Below are 26,185 nucleotides of genomic sequence, written 5' to 3'. Positions count from 1 at the left end.
CAGAGAGTTGTGTAGTATTTATTAAATTAAAATGAATTTAACTTTAAGATAGAGATTTACAATCCTGCAGTCATTTTTACCACCTATTTGTAATCAGATAACCTAGCCCATGATAAAAAAAATAAAATCAATCATATTTTTAAAATCATCACCCAAGGATATGTTCTCATTGGTTTTTAGAGAGAGAGGACGGAAGAGCGAGGGGGAAAATGTGAGAGGGAAACTGATCGGTTGCCTCCAGTACATGCCCCGACCAGAGATCAACCCTGAAACCTTTTGGTGTACAGGACAACCCTCCAATTAACCAGCCATCTGTCCAGGGAAAAAAAATCAATCACTTAATGATTAATCCCATCTTTCTTTGAAAGCAGAGGAATTTTCATTGAAATACATTAGAAAGTATAAATAATGCAGCCATTAAAAAAATATATATATATATTTTTCCTGATTTCAGAGAGGAAGAGAAAGAGAGAAACATCAATGATGAGAGAGAATCATTAATTGGCTGCCTCCTGCATGCCCCCTACTGGGGATCGAGCCCACAACTAGGGCATGTGCCCTTGACCAGAATCGAATGGGGACCCTTCAGTCCTCAGGCAGAGGGCCTATCCACTGAGCCAAACCGGCTAGGGCAATAATGCAGCCATTTTGTTTCAAGAGAAGATAAAATAACTAGCCACAAATAAAGGTATCTTGAAATTCTTTAGAATTTTATCAAATCTAGTTAAGATTAGGTAATTCTTTTCCAAGTTACTAGTAAACAGAAGGACAAATAAACCCCTGGATGAAACTAGACTGAAACAGAGACCTCAATTTTTTTTTTCAAATAATAAAAGGAAACAGAATTACGTGCACAGCGACACCTAAGCTATTTACAAATAACCCAAGGTCAAAATCACTGCCCTTCCTAATATGCTGTTGAGTCGGACACTCAGTTTAACACTCACCATTTGTTTGCATAGAAGGTGCAATATTTCAGAAAGCAAGATTCCAGCTCTTCCAACAGGAAGTAAAGGTTTGCAAAATTCTCTGTAAAAGAAAAGAGTAGTGATTAAGTGCCTTAGAACAAATTCCCTGTTCTAGAACAGTAGGCAAACAATGTGTGCCAAAAGAACAGATACTGTCCATCTAAATAACACTGGGCCAGCCAAATCCAATACCGACTCGGAATAATTTTCAGCAGAAGTAGTTCAGGTTCATTTTATGTTTCATGGAGAAGCTGGAAAAGGACGTTAGAATTCCTAGGTTTTGTCTTTTTCTGTAACTGCTTCAATTATAGAAGCAATTGCAAGGCTCATTCTTTTTTTTCTTTTCTTTTTTAAAAATATATTTTACTGACTTTCCACAGAGAAGAAGGGAGAGGGATAGAGAGCTAGAAACATCAATGAGAGAGAAACATCGACCAGCTGCCTCCCGCACATCCCCCCACTGGGGACGTGCCTGCAACCAAGGCACATGCCCTTGACCGGAATCGAACCCGGGACCTTTTAGTCTGCAGGCCAACGCTCCACCCACTGAGCCAAACCGGGTAGGGCGCAAGGCTCATTCTTACTTAATAATCTATTTATTTACATAAATCCCTGCCTCAGTGGTTGAGCATCGACCTATGAACCAGGAGGTGGAGGTTCGATTCCTGGTTGGGGCACAAGTCCAGGTTGTGGGCTTGATCCCCAGTGTGGGGCATGCAAGAGGCAGCTGATCAATGATTCTCTCTCATCAGTGATGTGTCTATCTCTCTCCCTCTCCCTTCCTCTTTGAAATCCATAACAATATATTTTTAAAAAATAAATCCCACTTTAAGCTGGAAGGAGAGAAGCACCTTAGGCAACAGGGAGTTGTAAAACTTAGTTATTAAGTGTTTTTAAGAAAGGAAGCCTTTTTATAAAGAATATAGATGAAACATAGAAATGGACCAATTTTTTCATAGTCTAAGCCAGTATTTCCTAAATTGTATTCTGTAGGGTATCAATAGTCATTCCTTAAAAAAATAAATAAAATCTATTGTCAATTAAGTGAGGCAAGTGAATTAAACAAACCTGAATAGTTTTTACTTTTTTGTTTTACTATAGAATTCTCATAATCTTGAATGTGCTATAATAAACTTGTGAATGTCAAAGAAAAGAGACACAACAGCATATAGACCAGTGGTTCTCAACCTTCCTAATGCTGTGACCCTTTAATACAGTTCCTCATGTTGTGGTGACCCCCAATTTCATTGTTACAAATTAAACATAATTAAAGCATAGTGATTAATCACAAAAACAACATGTAATTATATATGTGTTTTCCGATGGTCTTAGGCGACCCCTGTGAAAGGGTCGTTCGACTCCCAAAGGGGTCGCGACCCACAGGTTGAGAACCGCTGATATAGACTTTGACTATATGAACAATTTTTAGGGAAAACTAGCCTATACAACATGGCAATAATTTCCCACTCATGTTCAAATTTAGGAATGCCTGAGACCTCAGTTCCTTTTATAACAACCTGAGCATGCACTATGCAGGTGTCACAGTCTGATAAGCTATTATGTGGAAATATAACTTCTCACATTGGAGCAATGACAGACATTAAGAGTCAGGTTAACATTAAGTTTCCAGGAGCAATCACCTTTACGTCAGTTACATGATTCTGGAGCCAAATCTATAATCACTGCTAACCTCAACGGACCACAAGGCTATAATATCCCCATCTCTTGCGCAGTATAGATCTAATATAATGTAACATTTTTACATTAAAATTAGAAGTCTTAAATAGTCGCTGGCTGCATCCAAGAGTCTCCAAAAGCACTATGGCAGCAATTTTCAACTGGTGTGCCACAATAATCATTTTTATTTATTTATTGAATAAATGAACGAACATATCCATTCATGAATTCATTACAGATTTATTGAACATTAGTTTTACAATCTAACGTTAACCAGAATGTTAAGAATTAAAAATACAATATATAAGGAAGTACAGTGAGATTATGTAGATAGGAGGGGAAGGAGGGAGTGTGTCAGTCAACAGGAAAGAAGAGCAGGATAGGAAATGCTGGCAGATCCTGGTACAGTTAGGAAACTCCTAGTAGGTTAATATAACCAGACAAGAGTTTGTGTGTGTTGTGTTGGGGAGCAAGTGGTGGTAGGTGGGAGTTGATTGGAAGGAGGAAGTTAGAAAATGTGAAATTGAAGATAAAAACAAAGGCCAGATTATAAAGTGTTTATTAGTCAACCTAAGGAGTTTGATCTTGAAGACAAATAGAAAATTTAACACTACCTAACATTTTTTGAGGTAAAGGAGTTTTCTCTTTATATCTTTTACGAGTTTTATGGTTTCCATCTTTACTCCATTTCCATTAATTGTGAGTGGGGTAAGATAGGGCTTAATTATTCTTCTGCAGGTGTCATCCAGTTTTCCCAACATTACTGAGGGAATTATCCTTTCCCAGTGAGAACGTTTAAAACATGTACTACCTGACTATTTAGTCAGGGGCACTGACCTTTTCCTTAGATTGTCAAATAAAAAAATGATAACAGCCAACATAACAATAGCTGTTTGGTGTGAATGAGTAAAAATTATACCTATTTTTGTCAGATCAGCAAAAAATGTATTTTTTTGTTGTGCTGCAGAATTTTAGTAATTAGTTTGTGTGTGCTATAAGATGAAAAAGGTTGAAAACTGCTGTACTAAGGGAACAGCATTATGCTAGAAGGCCAGCTGATGAGTTTTGCATCAGTTTAACTTGACATATAGCAAAAGAAACAAGAACAACTTACATGATAAGTTCTCGCATGGAGATTCCGCCTTCTTTTAACATGGGAGTTACCAGTTCAGCAAGGTACAACCAAATATGAGGAATATCAATGGCCATGTCATCTGCTGTTTCCAATGTTTCTGAAAAGCTAAAAAGAACAGGAAAAAATTCACATGCAAATGTAATTCAAAAGTTAAGAGTAAGTAAAGAGACCAAAATCAGTCAGCAAAGAAGTGCCAATTAAGCACTTGCTACGTTAGGTACTGTTCTGGGCGTAAAGTAACTGGTTCTTGCTCTCAAAGAGCTTATATTAGTGTTGGGGGAGGGAGAGAAAAGCATCTTTGCAGATAGGGCCAATACAATACGCTGAAGAACATGAACTATGGTACTAGGATATCCCAATACAGCTGGTGGTCAGAAAATACCTCTGTGTTGAGGTGACATTTGAAAGACTTAAATGATGGAAATGAGGCAGCCATGTGAAATTCTGGGGGAATAGCTATCAATTTAATCAGAGTATGCCACTCTTCCTTACCTACCTTAGAAGCCTATACTATAAAGAACTCATTACAGTTGAATATCATATCTTTGGAGTCAGCCAGAAGCACTGACTAAAAATTTAGTGTAGTACAGATCAGAAACAAAGAGAAGAAAAGGCAAAACCCTTTGTCCTTAGGAGCTTACAATAGGGGAAAAACTGGAAGGATATAAATGAGTTGGACAACTTTACTAATAACACCAGCATTATAACATGTTACCAACTGTTGTATTTTCAAAGAAAAATTAATAGTTTCAGGCTATGAAATATTTCTCAATATGAAGTGAAATAAATGGGATTTGAATATAGTACTTAGGAAAGTCAAATACAAAATATCAATGCAATTTTACTTAGGCTCAACAGCATAGCTATTCAGTTATAAGCATAAAAACATAACCTAAGACTTTCTTAATTAGTCCCATATATAGCATAGCTATTCAGTTATAAGCATAAAAACATAACTTAAGACTTTCTTAATTAGTCCCATATATAGCATTTTTAAAAATATATATTTTATCAATTTCCTACAGAGAGGAAGGAAGAGGGATAGAGAGAGTTAGAAACATCGATCAGCTGCCTCTTGCACACCCCCCACTGGGATGTGCCCGCAACCAAAATACATGCCCTTGACCGGAATCAAACCTGGGACCCTTCAGTCCACAGGCTGACGCTATATCCACTGAGTCAAACCAGCCAGGGCTATATAGCATTTTAAAAAGTACAAAAGCAAAAGTAAATTTAATTATAGGACACACATACATACTTACAAGGAACTACACATAGTCACAAGAAAAGGGAAGAATGAATGAAGAGGCCATGGACAGGTGGTATTTGTTTTTATGTCCTTTCAGATCTCTGCATATATACTGTGTGCTTTTCCACTGCAGTTCTAGTTTCTAGCAGAGTATGCCACTCTTCCTTACCTACCTCAGAAGCCTATACTTCACGTCATTAAAATTTTTCACTTAAACAAAAAGGTACCACTATGAGGGATAGTCACCTTTCTAAAGGTGCCATTTCAAAAACAGTTTGCAGCTTAACCACATTATCCAACTCTGGAATCCATGAATCCTTAACGCCAACTTTCTGAGTTTCCAGCTTGGAATTATTTGACATCTCTTTGTGATACAACAGATACTTGACTATCCTCCCATTATGTGTAGACTTTCAGCTCAGTTAATGTGCTACTAATAGGCCATAACCTGGACGGACTCCAAGATTTCTGGGTTAATCACCCTATAATGCCAATTCATGTTTCATGGGTTAGTGGCACAGATTAAGCTGTTTAATGAGCCCATGAGACAATAACTGCAGCCGTGCTGGTCTTTCAGCAGTATAACTACTGCTATTTTCATCTCATATTAAAACTAAAAGATACCCATATTCTTGCCTTGGTATTCTACTTCTCAATTAGTCATGGGACTATTTGCAGAACACAATCACTGGTCAAATACATACTGCTGATAAAAAAACATGTTTGGCTGAACATAGGATTTCCATAAAACAATCCTGTTATATTTCCTTTTAGTTCCTAAATCCTTTTGTATGGTTTTAAAAGAAAAATCCTAGGTACGTAGAAGCTCCTACACACAGTAGTCTTTGGACTACATACTACATCGTCTATAAAAATGCCTTGCATAATACACATTTTTTGCTGCTTGAATGACTGAATAGAGCTATACCATACCCTTGCTTCTTGGTATGTAGTGACCATCACACCCACTGGACTGCACTTTGGAAAGGGTCCATATAGGTGGGACTTTAGGCATCCTCCCCCCATTTCAATGATAGAAGATCTACTTTTATTTATTTTATATACTGGGTTCCTGCCTAAAATTTAATTTAGAAAAGGAGTACATGGTTAAAAGTTGGAATTTTAAAAAATTCAGTAAAGGTCTGATCAGAAATCTGCTAAAAGACCAAAATAATCTAACACAGTTTGGAAATGATATTGTCAGCAGCTCTTGCACAATTTGCATGAAGATAACTAAGTTTTAAATGGAAATTTGGCTGTAGATAAATAAGGAAGAGATTAGTGAGTACATCTAAAAGTCAGATTGATCAAGTATTATTATGACTAACCAAAAGAATCTAACTACAGGTAAAAGGGAGAAATAAAAGAAGATGAAAAGCCTTCTTCTACTGCAGTATCATCTGCAAAGACTATTTAAACCAGATCCTACCTAGATGAGCAAATAGGGTCTTCACTGTCCACTGGCACCTCTGCAATTTTGCACTTGAACCTTAGTATGAATGTCTGTGTAAGCTCTGAACACTAACTTCTTACAAAGGCAGAAATGCCATTGTGGCAAGAAAAGTTCCAAAAAAGGAGGTGATAAAAATTTCCTCTCCAACAAACATTTCTCAAAGTGAAACTAAAATATCAAGCCTCCTGAAGGACACATTATTTTGTGTTTATTGTCAACTCCAATTTTTACCATCCTGGATGTCATGTTTATTAAACTTTCAAAGTGATTCCAATTCTGTGGCTAATAGTTGAGTGCTAATAGTGCACTCATCTACCCTTACTAGACACTTAAAAAAAAGAAGTCGTCTAAAGCCATGATATAAAACAGTGCTTGAACTGCACCTACGCACCTACTTTACATCATAAAGCATTTAGATTCAATGCCTGAATATTCTAAGAGAATGGCTGATGTTGCCTTTGTGGAGATGTTTGATATATGGCAACTGTTATGTTCAGAGTTGATGTAGCACCTTGTAAGGAAAATTCCAAAGGATCTAAGCTTTATTTATAAACAACCTGACACAAAGAGCCTATTTGAAACTTCTGTCTAATCTAACTTAATATTTAGTAGCATTGCATGCCTTAAAAGGAACTGCAGGAGAGATGGCTCACTTGGGAAACTAGACAGAAATAGCTTCAATGACCACTCAAAAGTTGGCATCTAAGCAGTAGCAGCAGACAAGAAAGCTAACCTTAGGTGCTCCCCCACAATGCTGTATAAAAACAAAAATATTTGGATGTCGGGACTAAAGAGACATAAGACTTAGGGCATTTTCATGGCTCCAATGAACTGGCCTCTCAGGACAGTATGGACTATTTATAACTTGGACTTTAGAAGTAACTGGGAAACTCTGATCTATTTGCAAGAAGCCTCTTTGTGGATAATGACTTGAAACTATCGATTTGTTTCCATCTTAGGAAAAATTGCCAGGTCTCTTCATTTAGGGAGAAATAGGGGTCTTTGTAGGGGTTCTGATCTAAGGATGGCCTGGTTAGGTCTAATTTAATATTAAAAGCTAGCCTGGAGCCACTGCATTATCTCTAGCTGCAGAAGGAAGTAAAAATAGAAAAAGATGAAGTAGTTACTGAGACACAGAAGTGTTAATCTCATTTTCAGTCTAAATAAATGGTTGTGGTAGTACCGTCAGCAGCAGCTACAGTGCCAGTGAAAGTGTGGATACCATGATTGGAGGACACTTTTTCCTCAAGGAACCAACAAAGGGAAATGCAAATGTCTGAGACAGCCTAGAAAGCAAGCTGGCACCTTACAAATTCAAGTAAAACTGATGAAGCCAGTCTACACTTCTTGGGGTCTTTCCAGATATGAATCAATTTCTGAGTATAGTTTGAAGAGAGACATGAAACAGTAAATATAATCAAGCATTTCCCAAATTTTCTGGTGACTATAGCACAATATCTGGGTAAAAACTAAGTTTTTTATAAAATAATACTAGGGGCCCGGTGCACGAAATTCGTGCACTGGGTGTGTGTGTGTGGGGGAGTGTCCCTCAGCCCAGCCTGCCCCCTCTCACATACTGGGAGCCCTCAGGCGTTGACCCCCATCACCCTCCCATCGCCTGATCGGCCCCTTGCCCAGGCCTGACGCCTCCGCCAGAGGCATAGACCCCCATCACCCTCCAATCACCTGATCGGCCCCTTGCCCAGGCCTGACGCCTCCGCCAGAGGTGCCAGGCTTGGACAGGGGACCCCCGTCTCCCCCTGATCACTGGCTCTGGCCCCCGCCCAGGCCTGAGGCCTCTGGCCCAGGAATCATGCCTGGGCAGGGGACCCCCATCTCCCTCTGATCGCTTGCTCCACCCCCCGCCCAAGCCTGACGCCTCTGACCCAGGCTTCAGGCCTGGGCAAGGGGACCATCATATCCCCCCAATCCCCGGCTCCGCCCCCCACCCAGGCCTGATGCCTCGGCCAGAGGAGTTGACCCTCATCACCCTCCGATCACCAATCACCGGATTGGCCCCTTGACCAGGCCTGAGGCCTCCGGCAGAGGTGTCAGGCCTGGGCAGGGGACCTCCAGCTCCCCGCGGTTGCAGGCTCCGCCCCTGCCCAGGCCTAACACCTCTGGCCTAGGCATCCGGCCCGGGCAGCGGGGACCCGCAGCTGCAGTGGCCCCGCGATCGTGGGCTCTGCTTTAGACCCAGGCAAGGGACCCCTAGCTCCCAGGACTGCCAGCTTCGACCGTGCCCAGGTCCCATCGCTGGCTCCACCCCTACTTCCTGCTATCACTGGCCAGGGCGGAAAAGGCGCCTGATTCTCTGATCATGGCTGGGGGGCAGGGCAAAGGCGGCCCTGGCCGCCTTTGCCCTGCCCCCCAGCTCTTATCTCCCCCCTGGGTTTCCGATCACTGTCAGTGGCAGGGGGCTTCTTCCTGCTTTCCCTTTTGCCTCCCTGCATTGTGCCTACATATGCAAATTAACCGACATCTTGTTGGCAGTTAACTGCCAATCTTAGTTGGCAGTTAACTGCCAATCACAGTTGGCAGTTAACTGCCAATCATAGTTGGCAGTTAACTGCCAATCATAGTTGGCAGTTAATTTGCATATAGCCCTGATTAGCCAATGAAAAGGGTATCGTCATACGCCAATTACCATTTTTCTCTTTTATTAGATAGGATAATAGTTATTGCAAATGTAGTTCTAGGGGGTTGAAATTATACTTTCAAGTTGGCTAGGGGCAGACCTCAATTTGTTTGTGCGGGTGTGTACACCTCTCATTGCTTTTACTATTTATACTGGTTGGTTACTAGAGCGAACAACATATTTCTCTTTTAAAATTGGAAACCATCCTGGCCTTAAATGCCAACAACCACAGCAATTTTTGCCAAAGTTTCTTATTAAATTAACTGGGCCAGATAGCCTTAATCTAGTCAGGCACTGAATTCAGAGAAATTTAACTTACTGCTGAAAGACAACTTGAAAAAAATGTTTCTATTGATTTTTTAGAGAGAGGGAGAGGTTGAGAGAGATAGAAACATTGATTGGTTATCTGTATACCCTCTACTAGGGATTGAATTGAAACCCAGGCATGTGCCCTGACTGGGAATTGAATCCATGACCTCTTGGTGCATGGGATGACGCTCAATCCACTGAGCCACACTGACCAGGCTGAAAGACAACTTTTTAATGATCCTAGGGGCAAGTATACATTTTCCAGAACCTTGAGGACAATGCTACCTTTCCTCACAAAATCAAATGAGTAATTTTTCTAAGTACATTCAATCTTGGCATTTAATGATTACACTATTCTAAGAGGTTGACCATAGCTGAAAGACACACAGTAGCATTTCATCACAAGTGCATTTAATGCACAAGAATACAACCAGAGCCCTGGCTGGTGTTGCTAAGTGGTTAGAGTGTCGGCCTGTTGACCGAAGGATCTCAGGTTTGATTCTCAGTCAAGGGTATGTCCCTGGGTTGAAGGTTCGATCTCTAGCCCCGGTTGGGGCACATGCGGGGGGGGTGACCAATTGATGTGCCACTCTCACATCGATGTTTCTCCTTCCCTACCTTCCACTCTCTAAAAATCAATAGAAAAGATACCCTCTGGTGAAGATTAACAACAACAAAAAGTACATGAGCTTGGCAAAAAAGATTTACAAGGAGAAAAATAACTTGAATAATGCAGAATTCTTACTGCCATTCTGCTTCATGAGCTATCCCAAGTGAGTATGAGCTGGGAGATGTGGATCTGGTGTCCAGCCCCAGGAAGTCTTAGTTCCTGTTCCCTTAGAGAGTGAGCATATATCAGAGATGGCTGTGATTGTAAGTTTATATTGTACAACATGGCTCCTAAAACTAAATTTTTTTAACATATGCAATCTTCCTCTTAAACACTACTTTTAGAACCTAAGCCTGGGTATGATTCTATGGCTGTACCACAAAGATCTGATCCATCCACTTGTGATGATGGTGTAGCACAAAGAAATCAGAATCTGATCAAATGAGGATCAACACCAGTGACAGCCAGACTTCATCAAACTAACCATCAGCAGGAGTCATAATGAACCCAACCTGGAATAGACTAACTCATTAACAACTTGGAGTTACATACCCTTCTACCGTGCTAACATGAACAGACAAGCATTTACGAGTAAAAACAAATATGGTCTATTGAAAGGTTTAAGGCTTTCTGGGTTAAGTCAAATTTTCAAAAAGTTTTCACAAAGAAAAGTTTTTTCCTCAAAGAATAGCCAAGGGTTTACTTAGCTGGTGAAGCCTCAGGTTCCCCACGGTTAAGGGATCTCTGCTACCTTACTTATGTCATAATATAGCTCTAACAATTAGTATAAAAAAGGAGAAGATAACTTTTATGATTTAGTACAGTCTACAAATGCCATCATACCAACTAACATATTATCAATATTACACATCAACATTTTAGAGAGGGCACAATTTAATCTATGAAAAAAGCTAAAAACTTACGGTAGATATATGCTATTAAAACGAACTACTCAAGAGTCTAGTAAAGGAATACCACCATTCTTGAGGAGAATACTGACCCTTTGAAAAAGTCCTGCTTGCTGAGCTTCTCCGACTGTACCAGTTGATACAGTAACTGGCCCATGTGATCCCTGGTGATTTGGCTCCTTTCCAGGGTGGACTCAACCCCCACTCTCACAAACACGTGTAGCGGGCCCTGGGCATTCAGCTCCTCCACACACTGCATGGCTTCCTGTTCAAATAGCAAATAAAAGCTTATCCCAAATCTAGACAGAATTACCAGATGGTTAAAATAAGCTTAAAATCTTTTACTTATGACAAACTCAGCAGAAAGCTCAACAAACAAGACATTTTCACATAGAGTTTTTAAAACATTAATACAACTCAGTAAAATGCAGGCTGATATAGACAATATTAATCATATTTTCAAAATAAAAGAAGTGTATCTTTATAAGCAAATGTGTTTAGGTTAACAACTTTATTCAAGATCACTCAAAGGACCAGAGACAAAAACCTATTTTTCTACACAATGTTTGCTTATTTTATGATCATTTTAAAAACTAAAAATGGTGTATTATGAAATAGAAATTCAATGTCATGATTCAAAGGCCTTCCTTAAAATGGCAACTGAGGTAATTCTGTTTGGATATGTTAATACTTGCAAAATCTTCAATGAAAAGGTCTTCTTTGACAGTAAAGTATATATGCTTAGCTTAAGTACTAAAACCCCTTATGAAGTTCTTGGGGTTCTTTCCCTGGGGTGACCTGGCTAGGTGATGTATTTGGTGTGGAGGGTAAAAGCCTGGCAGCCAAGGTTGCTGAATCACCAATATAGCAGTGTGCCAACCTGCCCTCACCTCTCAACTTTGAGTACAAAATCCTTTGGTTTCACCTCTAAAGAGAGCAGCTCTTCTGAGGGGGAAGATGCATGTGAGAAGAGCAGCCTCCCGACTGAAGGAGGGGTAAGGCCATGTAGGTGTCTCACTGATGCTTTATTGCCCCTCTGCTACTTTATTTTAATACCTCCCCATGCCAACTTTCTATCTAGGAAAATTTTCAACTACAGACAAATTAAATAGTACAATGTACACCTAGATAGCTTCACTTCAATTGAGATTCATCCACTGTTAGTTTTTTCTCTACATCTAAGCAATTTAACATGCGTACAACAGTCAATACAAACATTATCCGACATATACAGTACATACTTGAATTCCCATAATTGTTCCCAAATGTCCAATATAGCTTGTTGTTGTTTTAGGATCTGATTAAAAACCTGGCATCACATGTCATGATGTCTCTTTAGACTGCTTTAATCTAGTCAGTCCTCTCTCTCTTTTTTACCTTTTTATGACATTGGCATTTTTGAAACATTCAGGCTAGTTGTCATTTCCAGCTCCATCTGTACTTCATGCACATTCATAGTCTGCTAAATAAATTGCCATCATCCTTCTAATTTCCAACTTCCAGAATGTTGCTGCTATCTATTCCCTATGCCTCTTATGCTTGTGGGTTTTTGCCTCATATTAAGAGCATCATCATCATTATAATGCCTTTTAAGGAGAGAGTGGAAAGGAATGCAAGTATTCAATTCAATCTTCACTTTAACCTGAAGTGATTAAGTAAGTGCCTTTCAATGGGAATTCACTGAATCTGCATATAGGACCAACTAACTACATCACGATACCTCCAATGTCCAGCAGTTCATAATTCTGCCCTTCTCCCTAATTTTCTCATGGTTTGATTTTTCTTGTTGAGCTCTCAGCTGAAATGATATGGTCTCTGTGACTTCCCAACCATGGGCTCTTAAAATCACCCAATTTTACTTCTCCGCACTGAAACACTTTATTTGGTAGCTGTTTGTTTATTTATTACCTATATTTAGAGCAGCTTTGTCTTCATTTCCCACTAAAAGACCCATAAAAACAGACCAGGGCTACTCATTACATAGACTACAGTATATCCAGGCAGTATTTCCTAAAATGTGACTGGCACATTTTAGGTACTCAATCAAGATATGTCACAGAAGCTAAAAACAGGCTTTAGAGTCAGACAAATATAGGTTTGAATCCTGGCTCGGTCACTACTGTGTGAGTCGAGGAGTGTACTTTAATCTCTCAGCCTTAACTTCCAAACAAAAGCTCAATAAATATTTTTATTATTAACTAGTGGGGTCCCTCGGCCTGGCCTGCGGTATTGGGCCAAAACCGCCTCTCCGACATCCCCAAGGGGTCCCGGATTGTGAGAGGGCGCAGGCCAGGCTGAGGGACCCCACTGGTGAAGGATCAGGGCCGGGAAGGGATGCAGGAGGTTGGCCAGGCGGGGAGGGACCCCGAGAGGGCTCCAGGGCATGTCCGGCCTGTCTTGCTCAGTCCCAATTGGCTGGACCCTAGCAGCAAGCTAACCCATGGGTTGGAGCGTCTGCCCCCTGGTGGTCAGTGCAAATCATAGCGACTGGTCGACCGGTCAACTGTCTTCCCCCGGTGGTCAGTGCACATCATAGTGAGTGGTTGAGCGGCCTTAGCATATTATTAGCATATTACGCTTTGATTGGTTGAACGATGACCAGACGACTGGACACTTAGCATATTAGCCTTTTATTATATAGGATAATAATAGCATCTATTAAGATGTTAGGGAAAAACTCTTCCTTAGGATGAGCTCTCTAAGCCTTTAGTATGACACATTAATATCCTAGAGATAATAAGATAAAGTATAGTTTATGCTCTAAAGCTAGCAGCCTGGCTTTGAATACTGAGTCTGCCACTTATCAGCAACATAACTTAAAGCATGCTACTTTACCTCTTTGCATCTCAGTTTCCTTATCTTTAAAAATGGCTATTATAATATTACTACCAGAAAGGTTTATACATATAATATTTGTAAAATAGCACAGAATCCATAGTAAGACCTCATTATGAGTCATACCTGATTGTCCCTTTAACACTGCAGGCTGGACGTAGGGCTAATGATGAATCCAAGAGTCCTCTTGTTGTACATAAGTGTTACTAAGGTCCTTTCTCCCTATATCTTCAGCTCATCACAGGGTCATATTTTTTCCTCTTTCAAAATTTTGGCTGTTCACTGACTTTTCATATTCCTCAAATTATTTCTAAAGCCAAATTCCACTGCTTTCTTCCTTACTGTCTCTGCTTTTCATCTTTTTATCTTTCTTAGCCTTTCCTCTTTCTTGTGAGTCTCATATTTCTCTACTACCACACAGGAAAAAAAACTGTGCTACCATTTTACAAAAATATTCTCCTTTCTAAGAATCTAACTAACAAATCACAGTATATGAAGTATATGCTTTGGCTCTTTTCTGTTAATGTTTATTTATTTTTGCTGGTTTTCAAGGGTTTCTATGAAGTCCTCCTCTCGAAATTGCTTGTCATGAAAACTTCCTATTTCTTCTAAATTTTGGACAATTTCATGGCTTGAAGTTTTTAGAAGGTTGGGCTATAGGTAACACCAAGCTGAATTTTTTGTATGGAAAGCAGATAATAACTAGGTTGTCAAGAGAAACTTGAAAGGATTTTTTATTATATATGCCAAAGCAAAGGATTTAATATATCTGACAAATATTTTTAACAAGCCTTTGTTTACTCCAGATCCCTAAATTAAGTCTCATTATATGATCTCTCCAAAATAGATCTACAGCATTTATTATAACTTCAATTTAAATATCTAAATGTGCAGTTACCTGTTTAGGGTCTGTCTCTGCAACTAGAAATTAGGGCACATGAAGCCAGGCAGTATATCTCTCTTATTCACTACCACCTTAAAGTGAAGATCAAAGAGACACTCAGGGCTAATGAAGGGCAAATGCAAAGCTATGTCTTGAAATGTCTGATTTAGGCTGTCTGACCCTGGCCCACTGTTTACTCCTCTGTGCCTGTTTTCTACTTATGAAATAAAAACGAAGTAGTATCAGCCATACTATAAAGTTAATAGAAGAATGATGATAAACTGACCATAAAGATCATGAGAGGTAATAGACAGGGAGCCAGAAATGCCTCATAATAATAATGTCTTGGTTTTGATCATTAATATCAAAGCCAATTTGGTTACCCCATAGTGGGGGATGGATTGGTACCCATTCTCTTTCCCTGCCACTTGATCTTGTCAACTACATAATTTAAAAGAGAGGACTAGGCAGAAATGTATGAAGGTTGTGCAAACTGAGCTGTGTAGGACTTGGATCACACATTCTAAGCCTTGTTAGTTCACAATGACAACTAAACAGAACCAAGTTACTATGTCTGTCATAGGGCTTTCTCTGTTGTTGCTTTCTTGAAAAATATCTCATTTACCTTAAAATCATTAATGTGTAGAAATTCATCAATGACAGATTTGGACTTCCTCTCCATTTCCTCTTCTGACAATGAGGGCTTGTCAGGGGCTGATGTTGTTGGAATTTCTGGTTTCACTACTAGTTAGGTGTAAAAAAGTAAGAAAGTGAAAATGACAAAAAGTATCATTAAAATGATGATATCATAGTTGATAACGTTTACATGTTGTTATATCACTTTTTTCAGTAAAGGTATTAAAAATAGGTACAAATTTGACAAAGCAAGATACCTAAAAGCAGAATACAGAAACATCTATTTTAGAATAGATATACAGTAAGTAACTTTATGATCACAACAATTAAAAGGATAAAGGATATGATAAACGTTTATAATTAAAGCTTTTTTGTTCCTTTCAGTATTTTGATTCCTCTCCATTGCTTCTAAGATGAAGAGCGCACCTGAGGCTTGTATAATTGTAACAGAGTTACACCTACACTGGCCTTTGGCAAGTGCTTGAACATGACATGGCTCTGCCTCATACCACTCTGCTCATGGTACTCCCTGTCTGGAATGCTCTTGCTCTGCTCCATACCTACCCCTCCCTACAAACCTGTTTTAAGGCCTATTGGTCCTTCCATCCTTAGGGAAGCTTTTCCTGACATCCCTCTGTCCATTCTAGGCAGTCCCTTTGTTAAATACGCCCTTAGAACTATGTTCCTTTCCTTCACAGCATTTTTCTTAGTTTGTACTGATAGGGATTATTTTGTGAAACTGTTTGATAAAGGTCTTCCTGACCCAGAGACTGAAGGCTGAGAGCAGGGAATGAGTGCCCAGAAGTCACTAGTTGCTCAGTGTGCACACGGTAAATGGACAAATGATCAAGACAGTAAACATCCAAAAGGCAGCTGTGCTACATTATTCACTACATGGTATTTCCATGCCCTATTTTATTATGTTCCCAAAATACTTAACACAGATGAGAAAGCTACATGTCCTTAAAGATGAAGGATCTGGAGTCTCTACCAGTTGGGGGAAGACATTTCAACTTGCTTTTGAAATCCATTTAAAGATTACAGTTAGGAGACACAATTTAAAGAGTAAAACAAATTTTAAAGTTATAAAAACGTCATAAACAACCAGTATTACTTCAGGGTGAAGAGTTAAAAGATGCTAAAAATTATCTTTAAACTATTTTTCATCACTATCATTATCATAATCATCACCAGACCTCTAGTACCTTTTGAAAACTTTGTATTTATCAGGTAATGTTCTCAGTAGTTACATGTATTGACTTCTCATTTAATCTTTATAATAACCCTACACTTGTTATCCCCAGGTAGCAAATGAGGAAACTGAAACACAGATAGGTTAAACTCATGTGGCAATTTCTAGAGCATTATCTGAGTCTTCCTCTAAGCATATACATGCTAAATGTACAAAACCCACAGAGATTACCAAGGAACATGAAAGTAACAAAAGACAATCTGATACTCTCTCTTTGGTTTGCCTTGCAGTATCTCAGTGTCAGAATTCCATACATTTGAGGGGCTCTACAGAGCATAAGCACTCTATGCACAGTGGGATGTTATGTCGAGAACATGTAAGAATTTCAGATTGCTTACTTCATCGTCATCACATTTAATAGAGAAAGAAGAAAATTTACAAACTACTGAACAAAAGGATACCTGAGGAATGAGAACTAGGTTACAAAACTCTGAGGATGATGCCTTTAACTTTTAAGGTGCCAGTGTGTGTGTTGTTACCATGAAATTTACTAGGCACAAAGTCTCCTTTATATTTTTCCTTCCAAATTGAAGGCCCAATCCTTCATCCTATGTGTTTATATAGTCTCTCACCTGACTCCCTGGCTTTGCTCCGGTCAGCCTCAGCGATGTTCCTTTCCACATCCATGCCTCCTGTAAGCTGTTTCACAGTCTCTAGCATCTCTCTTCGTTGCTCTTCTTGAGACTGATTGTCTAACAGGTCTTTACTGCTGCTGCCCCTTATGAAAGTGTTCGGACGAGCTGTTGCAGGTGGAAGGGGTTTGTCATTCTTCTCCCTGCCTGTGCTTCCACGACTTAAAAGACAAAACACTTGTCAAAAGAAAGACCCCCATCTCCTTATATATTTAAATTATAAAGCAACTTAATTTGTTTTTCTAAAGCATGCAGAATCATTTTTGAGAAAACCTTAGATATGTAAGGTATCAATTATATTTTAAAGTGTAATTATTTATAAAAACATGTAAATCAGTGCTTTAAAGAGAATATTCATAACTGAAACCTATAAGTTCATGTTGACCAACGTCACCTTAATAAATTTAATTTAAAAAAGAGAGTATTAAGATAGCTTGGGAAGAGATTAACCAAAGAACATATATGCATCTATGCATAACCCATGGACATAGACAACTGTGTGATGAAGGAATGGGGGAGGGGCAGATGCAGAGTGGAGGGGGTCAATGGGGAAAAAAAGTGGACATCAGTATACTTTCAACAATAAAGATAAATTTTAAAAAAGATAGCTTAATTTTTCTCTTAAATATGTTAAAGGGATACTAACTTAAAAAATTTAAATGACAATAGAAATTCCTTGTTTTACTTTAAAAAAATCATTTAAGAATGATGAAGACAGTTGCTGGGAGCCGGTCCATCCTTGCTGTTTCAAGGGACCTGGCATATATGGCATACTGTTCTTAATATGTTTGCTCACCTTCTTGGCACTATGTGTTTTAACCAAGGTCTCCTCTCTGAGAAAGGTTGCTTCTCCAGGTAGGGATTTTCCCCTGAAGTTAGGGAGGGAATAAAACCCCTCAACTAAGTGCCAGGCGGGTAATTAATCACTTTAACTACGAACAATCATGCTTAAGCTACATAATCTTTACTCCCTGGAATGGAGATAAGAAACGCCCTAACCTTTGTAATAGAGATTGATAGGATTGAATCAACTGGTATAAATACAGATGTAACAAGACAGCGAGGCACAGAACTTAGAACACAGAACCTTGGCACAGAACCTACACAGAACCTAGACACAGAAGAACTTCGCTGGAGAGAACATGGCAAAAGATCCTGTACAGAAACTGGCAGAACTTCGCTGGAGAACCTGGAGAACCTAGCAGGAGAACATGGACACAGAACCTGGCTGGAGATCCTAACCAGAACTTCTCTGGAGATCCTGACCAGAACTTGGCTAAAGATCCTGGCTAGGCTGCTGATCAACTGAACACTGTCTCCGTGTCCTTCCTTCTTCACCGACTCCATCCACACCTTTGGGGACCCCTGGACCTGCTGGGGTTGGACCCCAGCAGACAGTGGTGAATATATGGACCAAATGAGTGAAAGAAAAACAGAATACTGAAAGAACATGGTATCACTATCTTAGAAATTATACAATATGTTATTTATTTAGAAACTTCAACTATATGAAAAATATCTGAGAACCAAGTAGTAGAAGTAATTTTTGAATAGCCAATGTCACACACTTTAATTTTAAGAGAGGATTTTCCTGTTTCCCTGTATAGTCTTCTTTTAGATAATTCTAACCAGCAGGACAAGCAGTTTCTCACCCATGGAAAATCAGAAGCAGAAAGTTAATTAAAAGGGGGAGAAGAGGTAGAAGTGTGACAACAGTCTAAGCACTGTAAAAAAAGCTATACACACTCAAAAAGCACAGCCATCAGGGGAAATTTACAGCAGAGCTAAGAGCCACAAAGACTTCAATAGCACAACTGGTGCTCAATACCAATCCGTTATCATTAGAAAATTGACTGTGTCCTAGCTGCTGTTGCTCTGTTGGCTGAGCGATGTCCCATGCACTGAGAGGTCGCAGGTTCAATTCCAGGTCAGAGCACATGCCCTGGTTGTGGGCTCAATCACCAGCAGAGGGTGTGCAAGAGGCAGCCGATCGATGTTTCTCTGTCTCAAGGACATTTCTACCTGCCTTCCTCTTTCGAAAATCAATAAAAACATTATTTAAAAAATAAAGTTGACTTGTGCTAAGCATATTTTGTCTCAGGTTTCAAGGGAATAGTAACACAGCTTAGAAAGTCTACCTAGCCAAGCATTACATTAGTAAAAAATTAAAGTTTGAGAGCATAAAGAAACTTCAGCTCTACTTATACCAAAAATTTTGTTTTCACCCTGGTCAGGTGGCTCAGTTGGTAAGAGCATCGTCTCATACACCAAAAGTTGGTGGGTTTGATTACCCATCAGGGCACATGCCTAGGTTGTGGGTTTGATCTGCTTAGGGCAAGTACCGGAGGCAACTGATGGATATTTCTCTCTCATGTCAATTATCTCTCCCTTCTTCTCTCTCTAAAAACGAATAAAAACATATCCCCGAGGCTTAAAAAATTTTTTTTTGTTCTCTGTCACTATACTACAGTTCCTCATCAATTCTCAGGAGACTAGCCAAAAGAACTCTTGACTGTATGAATCCTATAAAAACAAGTCAGAGGATAGAATACATAGTAGTGAAAAAAAAAGACAACCTCAAATATAACTAGAAGAATAGTGTGACAGTGAGGTGTGTGTGGGGGCTGTCAGGCCTCCTTTTCATCTCCATGCTTGAGATTGCTAAATTACCCTAGAGCAGTGGTCGGCAAACTGCGGCTCGGCAAACCGTGGCTCGCGAGCCACATGTGGCTCTTTGGCCCCTTCAATGTGGCTCTTCCACAAAATAACAGCTCTTCCACAAAATACTGACTTCTGCGCATGGGCCACGAAGTTTCAATCGTACTGTACGTGCGCACCGCACGTGGTATTTTGTGGAAGAGCCACACTGAAGGGACCAAAGAGCTGCATGCGGCTCGCAAGCCGCGGTTTGCCAACCATGGCCCTAGAGCAGTGGTTCTCAACTTTCTGGCCCTTTAAATACAGTTAGTTCCTCATGTTGTGACCCAACTATAAAATTATTTTCATTGCTACTTCATAACTGTAATGTTGCTACTGTTATGAATCATAATGTAAATCTCTGATATGCAGGATGGTCTTAGGCGACCCCTGTGAAAGGGTCGTTCGGCCGCCAAAGGGGTCGCGACCCACAGGTTGAGAACTGCTGCCCTAGAGTACCCTGTGGCATTAGCTTGGAGAGCCCTACACAGCCTCCAGGACCTTTTGAATCAGCCTGGCTTTCTTAAGGAGCAAGTCATTAGGTATTTGCCAGATTAACGTACCCTTTCTTTCCATCCCATCCTAAATCTACCACCCAATTTTGTTCTTATTTGGAAATTACAGAATGTGAAGATTAAAGGAGGAAAAGAAAAAGGAAATCAATCTTAGGAATGATAGAAATCCATCCATAAGGATTATCATAATAATTTGTGTGGGCACCTGTGTGTGTGTGCATGTGTGTGTGTGTGTGTGTGTGTGTGTGTGTGTGTGAGAGAGAGAGAGAGAGAGAGAGAGAGAGAGAGAGAGAGAGAGAGACAGAAGCAGGTGAGTCTTGAGCTAATATGTATAGCAGACTTCTTCTCCTTACCTGGTTAAGGTCCGCCGGGAATCAAACTCTAAAGGTGTGGATGTAGACCCTGAGGGTGCTGGAGGTTGTAAAGCAGAGAATCTGTTTAAGCTGGAAGCACTTGACCGTAAGGGATCTATAAGTGTTGAGGATTGAGAGAAAAATACAAATCCCATGACTAAAATGCAGCTTCTAATTCATCTGCCTCCCTGGGGTGGAGCTTGAGATTAGACACTTCTAACAAGTCTAACAAGGTGATGCCAATCTCCTGGTCCACAGACCATATTCTGAGAAGCACACTGTTAGAATTTGTATAAAAAAAGTTAAAAATCTTTGCTCATTACAACAACTGGTTCTTGCTTCTTTAAAAACATAATTAAATTATCCTTTGGGGATGGGAGTGATAAACAGAAAGGATGGAGGCAAGCAAAAACAAAACAAAATATAGTTGATCCTTGAACAACACAGATGTGAACTGTGTAGGTACACTTAAATATGGATTTAAAATAAATACCTGTACTGCCTTGGACCCACAGTTGGGAGTCTGCAGATGCTGAGGCTAACTGTATGCACTGACCTGCACCATTCTATACAAGGAACTTGAGCATCCAGGAGTGTGGTATCTGCAGGGGGGCCCTGAAGCCAATCCTCCATGGATATCAAGGCACAACTTGTGTTTTGGGGAGTCAAAATTATACATGGATTTTTGACTGCATGGGTGGAGGCAAGCAAAAAAATGTAGAAGTAATTTTTAAACAGCCAATATCACACACTTTATTCATTTTAAGAGAGAATCTTCCTATTTCCCTATTTAGTCTTCTTTTAGACAATTTTAACCAGCAGGACAAGCAGTTTCTCACCCATGGCAAATCAGAAGCAGAAAATTAATTAAAAGGGAGAGAAGAGGTAGAAGTGTGACAAATTCCTTTCATGGTTAGATCAGCTGAATTTTCTCATAAGTTGTGGGCTATAACATAAGAGATATCCTTAACCCCAAATTGTTGAAGGATCAACTATATTTCACTTAAAAAAGGTAATAGAAATGTTATGATCTCATTTATGTAAAATTATGTATGTAGGTTTAAATGAATAATAATATTTTTATTTAAAGAAAAAAAGGTCAAAATTACTTAGTAAAAGGGAAATACAGAAAGAAGGTTAACAATGAAGTTTTTTTCTTTCCATAAGGCTTCTTCAGCTTTTAAGATGTGTTTGTCAAGGTCACATCCGAAGGTCAAATTTTTCAAAATATGACTTTTGGTAAAAGATTTTAAAAACGATTTCAATCTAATTATTTTTACAACAAGCTAAAATTAAATGCTCTGGCTATTAACATTCTTTTTCTCAACAAAAATGAATTTGTCTTTTAAATTACTGGAGTCCCAGTAATTTCTGTAATTATATTGAACTAGGGGCCTGGTGCATGAATTCATGCACTGGAGGAAGGGGGGTCCCTTGGCATGGCCAGTGATCAGGGCTGTGGGAGATTGGCCAGGGGGAGGGGCCACAGGAGCACACTGACCACCAGAGGGCAGGCACTCAATGCAGGAGCTGCCCCCTGGTGGTCAGTGCATGTCATAGTGACCGGTTGATGGGTCGTTCAGTCGCTTAGGCTTTTATATACATAGACTTGTGTACAAAAACCAAGGAACCTAAGAGATGAAAGTCTTAAAATAGCCTATTTTAAAAAAAAACAAAAAACACACACACCTAAGGAACACTTTTGAAGAGGAAGTCATGTTAGTCAGGGTCACCAGTAAGTTTGCGCAGGATTTGTTTATAGCTCCTTTCCTAAAGTCATCATTAAATGATGTGGGAATGTGCTGTAAGGTGAATGCTAAAGGACCACAGGTTCCTGAGAAGGGAGGGGCTCTCTGTGCTTACCAGTCTCGCTTGCCTTTGCTCCACCGCTGCTGCCTTTTCCCCAACTGCCCAACTGTGCTTTAGGTACCAGCTGAATTTTCTCATCAATTGTGGGCTGTAACATAAGTGACAAGATCAATTCTAGGCAATATTCTAGAAGAATACTTTTAATTTTCAGCTCAGTAAAACCAATTTTAGCAACAAAATTTTGCTTGGAATGCTGATTTAAGAAACATAAATTGGAGCTGTTCACATTAAAGTGGGATTCCTATGGTGCCTGAAGCACTTCCTTGGAATCCAGCTTCCAGAAAACACAATTTGAAACCACTGGTCAGTCTAGAGAAAGTATTTCAAGTCCTCTAAAATGGTGTGCCAGTTTGTTAAATGTAAGCAGTTTCTAATGGTTCCTCTTGTATAACAACACCCATTGATTTAAAAAATAAAAAAGGAATACACAAATACCACTAAATGAACTCATTAATCTCCTCATATGATTGTTGACAAAACAATTTCACATTTTAACACAGCCTAATATAGCCTGGGGCTAAGGATGGAAGGTGGAATGGGAGTATTCATAAAGGGGACTAGAAAAACAAGAATAGAATGTTAGATAGGGAGTTAAGGTCTCTTATCTTTCAGGTTTAACCCTCCATGCACATTTTTAGTGCAAGTGAATAGAACTACAATGTAACACAAAGGCTGTAATGCAGCTCTTTGTAATAAAGGTATTACTATATTCTGACAGTACTGTCTTGCTATATGACATGCTTTCACATAAATTCCTTGTAGTTAACAATGAATTTGTTTAATGGTTTTGAATTTTTTCCAAAATTGGTTAAAAAACAATTGATATATTTTTCAAAATATGAAGGAATGTTGTAGGTTTAATACCAGTGCTATTCTTTTTTAGAGTGTTCATTCACAGAAACAACAGTTAAAACACAGACAAATACTGATAACATTTACAAAAATACTGGAGGCTGATGTTGGGGGAGTTCTTTAAACATAAAATCTTGGTTAATACCCTCTCTTGCTGGAAATGGAAGTGGATGGGAATCAAGTTGTATTCAGCAATGGAATTCCTGATCTAAGACATAAACAACCAAAAGAAGGTACCAGAATCTGTGAGAATAGGATCCTAGCTAATTAACATCAAAAGAGATCCAGAGAGGTAATGTTTTATCCCGAAGCAATGCTTTGACAAAACCATAAAGATGCAAAGACATATTCCATCTTCTTCCAACTTTATCAAAGTCTGTTTTCTTTTTGTCATCTTCTTTCATTTGATGTTTTCACATTAACTTTAGATTGTCTTTAGCATCCTATTGGCAGGCTGCCAATTTTCAGAACAAGGAGTATATTATAACTAAGGATCAAACTAGACTTGCAAATAATTCGCCAAACCCATTGAGCTATAGAAGTTTCCACTTTTACAAAATTTAATTCTGCTTTCTCTATGTTCTTCACCCTACTTACAGTGATCAACTTCTGCTGAAAACATCTGCTAGGAGAAAATTTCCTCTCACTGCCCATGGAGTCTCAAGAGAGAGAAAGTTAAATTGAGTATATTAAACATTTATCAAAGAATGATTTCTAGTAGGTCCTCTGTTATTTCTTTTAGGCCTTGGATATAGCAAACTATTAAGTCCTTTCATGGTTAGACTTAAGCAGCTAGCTATTTCTTCCCCAGAGCTAAGGATACACTGTAGTAAACCCTCATAGAAATAAAAAGGACTAATGTTAGGAAAAGTATGTAAGAATACAATGAGCAATACTGACTTGCAGAAAAAAAATCTCATAAAATCTGCATTATGGCTATTTTATATGAGCAAGAAGGAATCTACCTTTTGCCTCTCAATAATATTTTGAAGCTGTTGTGTGTTTTATTATTATTATTTTTAAAAATATGTTTTTATTGACTTTTTAGAGAGGAAGGGAGAAGGATACAGAGATGGAGACATCAATGAGAGAGAATAGTTGACCAGTTGCCTCCTGCACGCCCCCCACGGGGTATCAAGCCCACAACCAGGCGTATGCCCTGACCAGGAATCAAACCTGGGACCTCTTGGTTCATGGGTCAATGCTCAACCACTGAGCCACATCGGCCAGGCTGCTGTTGTTGTGTTTTAAATGTAACACTCACCTTAGTGATTTTCAGGAATTTTGAGGGGTCCAGTACCCGACTATTCTTGGCCCCTTGTACAGTGTTCCACCCACCTTCATCCACTCTCTGGACACCTGTCGGGAGAATAGAGTGAGCCAATCTCTCATCTGTCTTAAGTAGGTTTGACAGTGAAAGAGTGAGCAATAGTGTCAACTCAGCAGCTCCAATCAAAATCAAGCAAAAAAACTGGTTAAAGCACTGCTGACAGTCTCTATAACTGCCACAATATGAAAATATCAAGCAGAAGCACTCTGCTTATATTGGATCTCTGATGAAACATTAATGACCGTGAAATCAAGTGATACAAATGAGTAGAGATTAAGTGCCAAGCTAGCCAAGGGAGGGACAAAGCTAGCTTTTACAGAGTTAATGATTGTGTTGATAGAGTTTATGATTAGAACACTTTGGGAGAAATCAGATGGAAATTATTTATTCCAAAGTTTATTTCATTTTAAGGTGTCAAATGACAGAATGCTTCAATCATCCCTCAAAACCTGCTTCTTCAACCTTTCAGCTTCTCAGCAGAAAACCTTGACACCTCTTTCTCACACTTTGCATCCATTTGTTTGCAATTCTTGTCAGTTTAACCGTTACAATATATTCAGCATCTAGCCCCTTCTAACTACGACCAATACTACCAATTTGGTTTAAGCCACAAATATTTCCTCAATTAGTACAAAAGTCTCTTCAATGGCTCCCCTGCTTCCGTATCTGTTTCATCCTGGCAGTCAGCGTGACCCCTATAAAGGACAAACCAGGTCCTGTGGCACTTCTCTGCTCGAAACACTTGTTATCTATTTCACTCAGAGAAAGAAGATTTCTTATAAATGGCCTATAAACTCTAAATATCCGACCCTCTGACTCTCAGACCCATCTTCTGCCACTCTATCCCCTATGCCATTTGATCCAGCCCCAATGGCCACCTTGCTGTTCCTTAAAAATGGTGTTTCAGGGCCTTTGTGCTTACGCTAGTCCCCTTTGCCTAAGACTCTCTTTCCCCATATACACGATGTCCCAAAAAATGTATACATTCTTTAACAGCCAATACCTCAATTCTGAAAATAAAATGTATTTTAATAGACACTGCCTTTATAATTATTCAAAGTGTGTGTATACATTTTTTTGGGACAACCTATATATACATGACTTAGCTTCCTAACTTGCTCAAAAAATACCAACTTTAATAGGTTTCCCAACTTCCCTATTGAAAATTGCAACCTCTACCCACAAAGCCGTGTACTCCCCACTCCCTCTCTCAGCTTAATTTTTTCTATAGAACAAATTTATCTGACAAATATTTATGCTTAAGTATTTGTTTATTGTCTCCCCCCTGCCCCCAGTAAGATGTAAACTGCATGAGGGAAGTGACTTTCTCCTGTTAAGTGAAAGGCACTCAATAAATATTTGTTAAATAAAATAAATGAATGAA

The 26,185-nt window shown here is 39.3% G+C and overlaps 1 protein-coding gene across 18 annotated transcripts in view; it reads right to left on the bottom strand.

Moving 5' to 3' along the window:
* The window catches only part of EIF4G3 (eukaryotic translation initiation factor 4 gamma 3), a 311,606-nt gene that overhangs the window by 17,141 nt on the left and 268,280 nt on the right, over positions 1-26,185 (bottom strand). For all 18 annotated transcript variants that reach the window (XM_059690920.1, XM_059690914.1, XM_059690919.1 and 15 more), the window contains 8 exons: positions 24,736-24,830; positions 22,614-22,707; positions 20,751-20,865; positions 17,126-17,346; positions 15,291-15,409; positions 11,040-11,212; positions 3,760-3,885; positions 948-1,029 (listed from right to left, as the gene is read on the bottom strand). In XM_059690920.1, the coding sequence (XP_059546903.1) occupies positions 948-1,029; positions 3,760-3,885; positions 11,040-11,212; positions 15,291-15,409; positions 17,126-17,346; positions 20,751-20,865; positions 22,614-22,707; positions 24,736-24,830 (1,025 nt within the window). The remainder of the gene's footprint in view (positions 1-947; positions 1,030-3,759; positions 3,886-11,039; positions 11,213-15,290; positions 15,410-17,125; positions 17,347-20,750; positions 20,866-22,613; positions 22,708-24,735; positions 24,831-26,185) is intronic.

This window comes from Myotis daubentonii, chromosome 3 (genome assembly GCF_963259705.1).
Source record: "Myotis daubentonii chromosome 3, mMyoDau2.1, whole genome shotgun sequence".
NCBI lineage: Eukaryota > Metazoa > Chordata > Mammalia > Chiroptera > Vespertilionidae > Myotis > Myotis daubentonii.
The sequence above is the reverse complement of the archived record's forward strand: the minus strand, read 5'-3'. Positions and strand labels throughout refer to the sequence as shown.